The following is an 11,210-nucleotide window of genomic DNA, read 5'->3' on the forward strand; positions in this document are numbered from 1 at the left end:
AGTCCCCTACACAAAACCTGGAACCCTAAAACCAGGCTGAAGCCTCCAGCTCCTTTTTCAGAATTGACATTTTATTGGTTTTTGAGGGGGGTGGGGGGCGTCAAAAGCCCTTTCTACAGTCTAATCTCCATCCTTCCTGTGCCAGAGTCACCCTAGTTGCATTATCTTCCCCTACACACCCATTATTCAGAGGTTTTCCTCTTTACAGCACAGAGGCTGGACCTCCAGCGTGTTCTCCAGTCTTTGGTAAATCCTCCAGCCCCTTTCCGTTGGCTCTCCTCCACGGGGGTCCTCCCCAACTAAGGCCCCTAACCTCCTAGACTGTTCCAGGCTCTAAAGGCCCAGAATCTCGCAGAGCTGGTCCTCTGCTCCACCCTTGGCCACGCTGGCAGGGTGGGGCCAGGGCTGGGACCAGATGTGGGGATTTTTCTCCCCGCCTCGGAAGAAGCTGGAAGGACAGCTCCGGGAGGGTGGCGGGGCTGGGGGTGCGTTAAGGGCATCCGGACCACGTGCACCGATCGGCCGAGGGCAGCGGGGCCGCAGCGTCCCTCAACGCGGAACGGGCCCCCGGGTTCCGCTCTCTCAGGAGTACCTTATTCCCCGTGCCCGACCCTGCTCCTCTGCGGTCGGCGGTCTACGGCCTCCTGGCCTGTCTCCGAAACTCCCTGCCTGACTTCCATTTCTGTTTGTCTCCCGGCCCTCTCCCTCAGAGTCTCGCCCACTCCCACTTGGGTCTCCGCGTGGAGCCGTGCCCTACCCCCGTCCTTTGATCTCCCACTTCAGAGACGCTTGCCGAGGGGCGGCCGCTCCTTCCGCCGTTTTACGGCTCAGAATGGTGACACCTGAGACCCTGCTCCTCCCCTTCCCGGGGCACCCAGCCCGCGCTCCCCCGCCCCCACCCCCACCCGGAGGTGGCAGCTCTGCGCGCCGGGGGCTCAGCGCCTCTGTCCCCGCCTCCCCTCCCTGCCACGTACTGCGATCCCCTCGGGGGTCTGGGGAGCAGAGTGACAGAGAAAGCGCCTAAATAAAGAGCTCGTGTCAAGTGATTGGCTGTGACCTCTGCCCTCCGCAGGCTCGGGCTCAAGGCTCCTGTTTAACCCTTCGACGCCCGCCCAATTCTTAAAGAGGAATGAGTCTCCCTACTCCAACTTTCAGCCCATCAGGCACTACTGGAGCCCGAAACCTGGGTGGGGAGTCTCGGGCGGGGGGCGAGGGTGAACCCCCTCCCAGCGTCTTCGAGTTGTTCCAGCAGGGGGTGCCGTTGCCTCACTTAGGTGCCTGGTCCCTGAACCCCAGGACCCCCCAGCCTCTCTCGAGTTCGGAGCGGTCACCCTGGATCCAGCTCCAGCTTCAGCGGAGCGGACCTCGGCCGCCCCAGCTCCGACTCGCAAGGAGTGGTTCACCAGCTGGTGGTGTCGCCGGGTCCGGCGCCGAGGAGCAGAGTGCACAGTGTCAGGTTGGGGAGGGATGGGGAACAGGCGAGATGCGACCCTGTGCCTCGGACTGCAGATGTGAGACCCCAGCCTCTGTGCCCCGGACCCGGCGCCCTCCCTTCCCGGTTGAGAGCCCAATCCTAGGGCTCGCCCCCCATCCGCCTCCTCATCCACCCACTGGCGCGGGAGCCAGCAATCTCCGGCCCCCTCGGTGAATTTTGGACCCGCCCATGGGTCTAGATCCAGAGGCCGTAGTGGGGGTGGGGGTGGGACGGTAATGAAGGGACCGGGCTCAAGGCCCCCACAGGTGGGGAGGGGGGCGGGACGGAAGGCGGGGCCACCTCGTTCTTGGGCAAGGGCGGGTCCGCGAAGGGTATAAAAGCTGTCCGCGCAGGAGCCCAGGCCGGCTTTTGGGTTGTCCTCGGACCTTCCCGGTTTCCTGAGTCCCGCAAGGCGGCGGAGACATCTCTTTTGAGTAAACGACTCAGCGTCCAGTGCTCCAGTGGAAAGATCTAAGGGGCCCGCCACTAGCGCCGCCACCATGCCCAACTTCTCTGGTAACTGGAAAATCATCCGATCGGAGAACTTCGAGGATTTGCTCAAAGTGCTGGGTAAGGAGATTTTTGATCGCTGGGGAGAGAAGAGGGGGTGCCGAGGCATCGGAGGTGGGTATGAGAAAGAAAGGGAAGCTGGAACCAAGGCGTGGGAAGCTGGGCGCCTACATCCCCAAGAATAGGGGCCAGACGCCTGGGTCCTGGGGCGCTGGGCCGGAATACCTAAATCCTTCTTTCTCCGGCGGGGCGCCCACCGGTGCCAGCTGCTGCGGTGACTCAGCCTCTGAATCAAGTAGAAACCAGAAGCACGAGGTCGGTATCTCTTGGGGTGAGGCAAGGGGGTTCTCCGCTCTTCAGAAGCTGCACACACTGCGTCCAAGCTGAGTGCCTGGGTCTCTACCCAGCCGAACCCCCCCGGAGGCATTCCTGCCTCCTTCCCCTTTGCCCCCTGCAGGTAACCCAATCTCCGGGGGCAGATTCCTTACCTCTTTGCCTCGGGTTCCGCCCACTAGGTGATCCGTCACAGCAGGGCCCCCAGATTCCCTTTTCTTCCCCTTTCAGAACTTTTCCACTGTGCTCCCCCCACCCTCCATCTGTGAGACAAATATTTTCCTACAGCGAGCAACTAGAGTCCTAAAATCGCTCTGGATAATTATCACTTTCTTAGATTTCAACAAATGGCTTCGTGTGAAACCCCAGCCACCCCCTCCTTTTCGGAAAATCCAAGTTCTCCTCTCCCTCCCTCCCTCCCTGGAGGGCCCGGCTGCAGCCCAGCTGGTTAAAGGTGGAAGAAGTTGAAGCTACCTAGACTGCCTGTCCCAACTCCTGTGTGCCCTCAGGTGTCTGAGGGGCCGGGGTGGGGGTGAGGGGGTTGGGGAGTGGGTAGAGAAAGCCTGGACTGGCTGGGGAGAGGGTTTTGAAGAGAGATGGAGATTAGTCAAGAATTCAGCGACTCGGAAGCCACCTGGAAACCCTGGAGCCCTCCATTTCTGGCCTGAACAGACTCTGGCTGGACTGGGCAGAGGGCACCCTGTGTGGGGCAGGGAGCTGTAGAAATGAGTTAGGAATGAGGAAAGGTCTGGAATGCTGCGAGGAAAGTGAGGATTTCCACACCCTTCCTCACTGTTAGTTCTTCTTGCAATCTGACTGCAGTATTTCTCGGAGTCCTGTCAGCCTTTCTTGCTCTACCCTTGTTGAAATGAAAGGAGAAAAGTTTTCCCTTCGGAAAGCCTGGATGCCGTTCCTCCCCCATCATCTCTGGATGCTGGCCCCTCTCCCTAGTGAACGAAGCAGTGGCCTGGAGCACCCGCAGGCCCCGGCTGGAGGATTAGATCCCAAGCCCAACCCTGTTGTCTGTCTGTCTTCAGTCTGTTTGTCCTCCCTGTGGGGTCTCTCAGAGCCACGTGCCCTCCTCGGGGCTTGCTGAGGGGACAGATTGAAAACAGACCCGTTAGACAAACACAGTCCTGAATCAGCCAAGGTCAGCTGAGCCTGGCCCAGCACCACAGTCACCAGAGGCCACGGGAGGGGTGTCCTCTCTGAACCTAGCCTTGCTTCCGCAGGAACCTCAGTCCCTTCTCACTCCTCTTTGTCCTATTCAAGGGTCTGTCTCCTGGGGAGGGATGCTCAGGTATTTGGAGGATACCCACACCTTCCCTTGTGGCTCAGCTGGTAAAGAATCTGCCTGCAATGCAGGAGACCCCGGTTCAATTCCTGGATCAAGAAGATCCTCTGCAGAAGGGATAGGCTACCCACTCCAGTATTCTTGGGCTTCCCTTGTGGCTCAGCTGGTAAAGAATCCTCCTGCAATTCAGGAGACCTGGGTTCAATCCCTGGGTTGGGAAGATTCCCCTGGAGAAGGGAAAGGCTACCCACTCCAGTATTCTGGCCTGGAGAATTCCATGGACTGTATAGTCCATGGGGTCACAAAGAGTCTGACACAACTGAGCGACTTTCACTTCTAACTCACTTCACTTCTTCGTCCCATCCAATATGATGGTCATGGCACATAGCTTCCCAGGTGGCGCTAGTGGTAAAGAACCTGACTGCCAATGCAAGAGGTGTAAGAGACGCAGGTTCAATCCCTGGGTTGGGAGGATCCCTGGAGGAGGGCATGGCAACCCACTCCAGTGTTCTTGCCTAGAGAATCTTGTGGCCAGAGGAGCCTGTGGGTTATGATCCATAGTGTCACAAAGAGTTGGACACGACTGAAGGGACTTAGCACACATGCACAGCACATAGCTAGCCGCTCCTGTTTCTGTAACGGGAAAGCTAATTGTTAGATAGCAGGATGAATTTCCCAGGTAGCACCAGAGAGTGAAGCAGTCTGTTTGTTCAAGGAGTTGGAGCAGGATGTGTTTCTTTTACCAGGTCAATTTGTCTTAGGAACCTCAGTCATTGCTCCCTGGTCCCAAGAGATCAGCAACCAAGAAATGGGCCCCTGGGCTCCTGAGGGACAGGCCTTCCTCCTACTCCCTTCTGCCTGCAGGAGAGTGGGTCTGTGCTGGTGCCAAGGGGAAAGGGGATTTGTTTCTCTAGGGATCCAAGTCTGGAGGAGAGCCGGGGGTCTGGCCCACATCAGGGGAATCCCAGGCCACTCACCTGGCCCAGCCCAGTTTGGCCCCTCATCCTCATCCATTGTTACCCGGAATGGTTCTGCTCCAGTTCAGGGCCGGAGGCCAGGCCAGGTGAAGCGGTGCAGGGCTTGGACCTGGGCCCCAACTAGAGATGCCTCCCGGCCTGCTTGACTTCCTGGCAGAGGGCTGCTCTCTCCGGCTACCCCATTCCTTTTAAATAACTAGGGAGAGGAGAGAAGGGGTCCAGTCTGGGAAAGGACAGGGGGACAGTCACAGGGACTCTGAACCCACAGAACCTGAATGAGAAGACCTGGGCCCTGAAGTAGGGTGGGTGATCCTGGAGTCGGGGTACATCACAGGAGGGGAGGGGAGTGTCCCTTGAGGGGAGAGGGATGTAGATGTCTTCCAGGAGGGCAGGTGAACAGGAGTCTGATGCATGGAACTTTGAGCCCCAATTCTGGCTTTTTCTTTGCCTTCCTTTAATCAGTAAAAACAACAACAATAAGAGTAGCTACTGTTTGAAAACTTACAGATGTGCCCGGCACTGTGTGTGCTCCAGCCTAAACACACATTGTCCCATTTGATAGGCTCTTGAAGAAGCTATTGTTTCCATTTTACAATTGAGAAATCTAAGGTTCAGAGAGGTTAAGCCATTAGCCCAGGCTCACCCAGCCTGAAAGGGAGGGTGAGCCAGATGGAAATCATGGCCTAATGGATCTTATTTCACAGCCTGTGGCTTCCCCAGGCTACAGACCATTCTATAGGGGGACACAGCTGTCACACCCCCTCCCCTGTTGAGAATCCCTGTTCCTTCTCATTCTGGGAGGGACAGAGACTCAGCAAATCAAGGCCACCAGACAGGGGAGGTGAGTAGGCAAAGAGGGAAGTGGCCGCTACTTCAGGACATGAGTAGTGAGCGCTGGCTGAGGAGAGTCTGCCCTGCACATGAGTGGGGGTGTGGACACAGTGACTCTGATGAGCCCATCCCAGCAGATGGTCTCAAGGAAGGTGGACAAAGGACCAAAAGTGAGGTGAATGGAGCCTAGGGGAGTTGTAGCAGGATGAAGGGACCGGGGAGAACTGACTGCAAAGCTGAGACGTGGGATCCCAGTGCAGGGCTGCTGATGCATCCAGGTGGAAGCTAGAAACAGAAATCCCAAGGGAGGCACTGCCTCTCTGCCCCTCCTCCCTGAACCCACCAGCCATCAGGGCTGCACCACCTGCCCTCCCTTCAAGGCGCTTTTTGGACACGCAGGAAGCCTCCCTCTCTTCCCAGTCGACTCACAGTTCAGCTTGCTCCTGCTTTCTCCTGGGGAGGGTGTGAGGCAGGTGCCAGGAGCGTCCATCCTCTACCCTCCCTACAGGGGTGAATGTGATGCTGAGGAAGATCGCAGTGGCTGCAGCATCCAAGCCAGCAGTGGAGATCAAACAGGAGGGGGACACTTTCTACATCAAAACCTCCACCACCGTGCGTACCACAGAGATCAACTTCAAGATCGGAGAGGAGTTTGAAGAGCAGACTGTGGATGGGAGACCCTGTAAGGTGCGTGCAGGGATGGGGTCCCTCGGGGTCATGGGATCCATTGCCTGGTGTCTCACCATGACATTTTCCAATCTTTCCCTTGACTCTTTCCTCCAGTTCCAGCGGGGAGAGTAGTGTTGGTGGATAGAAAGGTGGCACTTCCTCTGTCCCTCTGTTGGCCCCCCTTGTCCTGGCTGTGGGCCCAACTCACCTGGCCACCCTCTCATACAGAGCCTGGTGAAATGGGAGAGCGAGAACAAAATGGTCTGTGAGCAGAGGCTGTTGAAGGGAGAGGGTCCCAAGACCTCCTGGACCAGAGAACTGACCAACGATGGAGAGCTGATCCTGGTAAGGCTTCTTCCTGCTTTTCTCCTAGCTCAGACAGGGCAAGCCCAGTGCTACCTTCAGAGATTTTCCAGGACATTCCACAGTACAGGAAATTTAAGAACAACGGTGGCTGGTCTCTGCCTCCTGATGGAGCTGCTGGGGCAGAACTAGGCTGTCTGTGTCCCAGGCAGTACCCTTGTGCAAATGCAAAAGGGTGTCCCTTCCACCTGGAGCAAAGGACTTGCTCTGAAAGGCCCCAGCAGTTCTCTGGGGGGATCTTCCTGGCTTGGGGAGGGAGGCGTAGAATGGACCCTGGGCCTCTATTGTCCTCCATCACATGATGCCCAGGCATTTTGTGAACCGTCCTGAGCCAAGAAGTAGGTTTGGACCTGGAGGCCAAGCAGAGTACTTCCAAGCAGCCCTCCTGCTCCCAAGCACAGGAACCAGGGGCCTCCCAGGCTAACAATGACTTCTCTCCCTTCAGACCATGACGGCGGATGACATCGTGTGCACCAGGGTCTACATCCGGGAGTAAGCAGCTGCGGCCCCAGAGCCACCAGAGCTGCCCCCCGCCCATGCTCCCTGCCTCCTGCCCCACCCCTTCCTCTAGGCTAGCTCTCCCCTCATCCCAGTCACTTCTGGGGGTTCTGGGTTGCCTTCTGCAGGGGCTCTCCTTTTATTGACCCCTCCTCTCCTCCCCATATATCAACACGATGGATGGAGCCCAGATCACCGATTCCAGGATCACTCCCCCGATCCCCACCCTGGTCCTAGCCCCAAACCAGCCCGTAGCACCATCTCTCTCCTTTTCTGCAAGGGGACCCGAGGGCCTAAGTAGGAAAGACGGGCCCTCTGTCTTCCATTCTTTGTCCCTGTAGCCCATACGGTGTAGAATATTTATTGGTTAATTTTATTAAAATGTTTTAGGAAATAAAACCTGTCTCTGGCTCGTTGGGAAGGGGCTGGGTAAGTCACCTGGGTCCAGCTTTGCCTTTGAAAGGCAGTGTGAGAGAGTCTGATGTTTCAGCAGCACTGGTACAAGGTTCACAAGGCGGAGGGAACCACCTGGCCTTCACCCTCCTCATCACCGGCCCTTCCTTTGCTGTGGAATCCATGACCATCACCTTCACTCCCCTTCCTCCAGCCTCCTTTGTCCCCAGCTCTGGCTTCCAAAGTTACTAAGGCCTCATCCTCTGACTCTCAGCAGGTGCTGAGCAACTGACTCCCACCTTCTCCTGTGATGGTGACAGAGCTCCCTCCTCCTCCTCCGATTGTTCCTTCTCTCTCCTCCAACCGCAACGTGTGGGCGACCACAGGCCTGGCCTTGGCCTCCCACGTGGCTCCAGATGACTCATCACCACCCACAGGATGGCCTTGCTCTTGCCCATGTCACTCTGTGTCTGAGACAAGCCTCTCTCTGCCTTGAAATCTCTCACTCTGCCCCGTCTGCCACGTCTGCCCCGTCTCTTGGATCTTCCAAGCCCCTTAGGTCCTCCTCCCACGCACCTCCCTGAGCCTCCACACTCAGTTCCGTGTCTTCCCAAATTCCATCACGATCTCTTTCACACGCCACTGCACTAGACCCAGCTTTCTCATTGCTCACCTGGTTTATCCAGCAGCAGCTCCTAACTGGTTTGCCTGTTTGCAATTCACGTTATCACGATGTGATTGGGGCCAAGTGAGCACAAGTGATAAGCGAGGTTCAAATCCTGGTTCTTCCACTTGCTAGTTGTGACTTCAGAAAAGTTACCTGGTTTCCCTGGGCCTCAGTTATCTGGGTCGTATTTTTTAATTGAAGTATAGTTGATTTTGGCACTGGCAGGCAGATTCTTTACCACTGCGCTAGGGAAGATCCCCTGAAGTAGGAAGTGACAACCCACTCCAGTATTTCTTGTCTGGAAAGATCTGTGGACAGAGGAGCCTGGTGGGCTACAGTTCATGGGGTCGCAAAGAGTTGGACGCAACTTTGCACACACACGTAGTTGATTTACAATATTGTGTTAGTTTCAGGTATATAGCAAAGTGATTTTTTTCAATTCTTTTCCATTACATGCTATTACAAGATAGTGAATATACAGTAAATCCTTATTTTATATATATTAATGTGTATCTATTAACATCATTGGAGAAGGAAATGGCAACCCACTCCAGTATTCTTGCCTGGAGAATCCCATGCACAGAAGAGCCTGGTGGACTACAATCCGTGGGGTCACAAAGAGTCGGACACGACTGAGTGACTAACACACATTAATATCGTACCCATAATTTATCCCTCCCCCACCCCTTTCCCCTTTGGTGACCATAAATTTGTTTTCCATATCTGTGAGTCTATTTCTGTTTTGTAAACAAGTTCGATTGCTTTTGTCTGTTTGTTGCCACACTTTGTGGCTTACGGATCTTAGTTCCCGAACCAACCAGGGATCTAACTCTGGCGCCCTGCAGTAGAAGTGCCGAGTCCTAACCACTGGACTGCCAGGAAATTTCCTATATTACTGTTTAAATTCCACATATAAGTGATATATAATATTTGTCTTTGTCTGGCTTACTTCACTTAGAATGATAATCTCCATCCATGTTGCTGCAAATAATCATACTTCATTTTTTTTGTGTGGCTGAGTAATATCCCATGGATGGAGGAGCCTGGTGGGCTGCAGTCCATGGGGTCACTAAGAGTCGGACATGACTGAGCGACTTCACTTTCACTTTTCTGCATTGGAGAAGGAAATGGCAACCCACTCTAGTGTTCTTGCCTGGAGAATCCCAGGGACCGGGGAGCCTGGTGGGCTGCCGTCTATGGGGTCGCACAGAGTCGGACACGACTGAAGCGACTTAGCAGCAACAGCAGTATTCCACATCTTCTTAGGCCAGTTGTCTGTTAATGGGTACTTGGCTTTTTTCCATGTCTTGGCTATTGTAAATAGTGCTGCTCTGAACACAGGGGCAGAGTACATGTATATTTTTGAAATGTGTATATTTTCAAACTAGAGTTTTCATCTTTTCTGGATATATGGGATTGTGGAATCAGTTATTTGGCTTTTTTAAAACACAAAACAATGTAATTGAAAGGCTTATGTACTGGGAAGTTTCAGTCGGGTCTAACTTCAGGTGTGGCTAAATCCAGCGACTCAAACGCATACGTCAACCTCTCCCTTTGCATCCACATCCTGCTCATCTGTTCCTTTGTGCATTGTTCACCTTCAATCCTGTCACAGAGAAATGATCTCTACGTCATAGGAAATGGGTTTCATATGCCTCCGGCTAACACGGTAACAGCTTGAGATCCACAAAGAAGCGGGACTCTCTCCCAGAGTCTTTATCTTGAACATCCCGGGATTCAGTTTGCTTCTGCTCATACCACATGACCATCCCTTGGCCCCTGGGACTAGTCGCTGTCGTCAGGGCAAGGGGCCCACTGATTGGCCGGGCCTGGACCTCACACCACACCCATGGCCAAGGAACAGGTCTGGCAAGGTGATTAACAATCCCATCAGGATCCCATGGGATAGGAAGGAGCACTTATCCAGGGAAGAGGGCTGCTATGAGTCTTAGGTTTCTAATCTAGAAAACAGCAATTATATATAACATCTACCTCACAAGGATGTTGTAATAGTTAAATAAAATAAATCTCATTAAGTATATAGCACTTAGCAATAGTAAACTCTTGGCGTCTCTGATCTATCCTTCACAATGCTGCCAGGGGATGCTTCAAAACATATTGGGGCACTTCCCTGGGGGTCTAGTGGTTAAGAATCCACCTGCCAGTGCAGGGGACATGGCTTCAGTCCCTGGCCTAGGAAGATAGAACCCGCAGTGGGGCAACAAAGCTTGTGCATTGTTGTAGCCACGCGTTTTGGGAAACAAACTCACTCAAAGGACAATGCAAATAGTGCAGTGCAGTTTATTACACCGGCAGGCCCAAGGCAGAGTCTCCTCTTAGCCAAGGACCCCAACCAGTTTTTGTGAAAACCTTATATACCCTAAGTGTACTTGCTCAAACCCACCTCCCCAAATTCCTTGAAACTAGTCTGGACAAGGTAAAAGAGAGATACGATCAAAGTTAACCCATGATTCATGTATCACAAGACTAGATAAACAGTGGACATTTATGAATAGGCCTGTGGTCATATCCCGATAAACATAATGGAATTTACCACTTTGTTCCGTTACAGAGATAATTAGCATATTCTTTTAGGCAACGGAGGAGAGTCCAAGTCCAAGTCCTGAGGCTCTTTTATCCGGGGGTCTGGTTTTCCATTGGTATGCCATTTCTATAGACACCGGGCACCAAGTTCAGAGTCCACTGGGAGGCTGACCATGCGTGTAGCCTAATGTTCGCAGCCTGGCCTAAGATGGAGTCCAGCTCCGTCTGTTTCCTCCTTCAGCGCTACTGCACCTGCACTCTAGAGCCTGCGCTCTGCAACAAGGGGAGCTACAGAAAAAAGAGAAGCCAGCACATTGCACCTAGAGAGTAGCTCCTGCTCTCCACAACCAGAGAAAGCTTGTGCACAGCAACGAAGACTCAACACACCATAAATAAATAAACTTTAAAAACCCCACTAAAAAAAAAATAAAATAAAATAAAAACCCCACTGGCCCCCCCCCAACCAAAAAAACATTGAGATGGCCAAAAAGTTCATTTGCGTTTCCTCCAACATTGAACGAACTCTTTGGTCAACCCAATATGTTTTCTGTCAGTCTCCTGTTAAAAGGGCTTCCCAGGTGGCGCCTGTGGTAAAGAACCCGCCTTCCAATGCAGGAGACGTAAGAGACACAGGTTTGGTTCCTGGATGGGAAAGAT

General features: G+C 53.8%; 1 protein-coding gene across 1 annotated transcript; it reads left to right on the top strand.

Moving 5' to 3' along the window:
* The first annotated feature begins 1,684 nt into the window (after positions 1–1,684).
* Positions 1,685–8,731, top strand: CRABP2 (cellular retinoic acid binding protein 2). Its single transcript, XM_061402898.1, has 4 exons — positions 1,685–2,044; positions 5,928–6,106; positions 6,317–6,433; positions 6,897–8,731. Exons 1-4 carry the CDS (start codon positions 1,975–1,977, stop codon positions 6,945–6,947), a joined length of 417 nt encoding a protein of 138 aa, XP_061258882.1. The 5' UTR covers positions 1,685–1,974; the 3' UTR covers positions 6,948–8,731.
* The last annotated feature ends 2,479 nt before the right edge of the window (positions 8,732–11,210 follow it).

Source organism: Bos javanicus, chromosome 3 (genome assembly GCF_032452875.1).
Source record: "Bos javanicus breed banteng chromosome 3, ARS-OSU_banteng_1.0, whole genome shotgun sequence".
Classification (NCBI taxonomy): domain Eukaryota; kingdom Metazoa; phylum Chordata; class Mammalia; order Artiodactyla; family Bovidae; genus Bos; species Bos javanicus.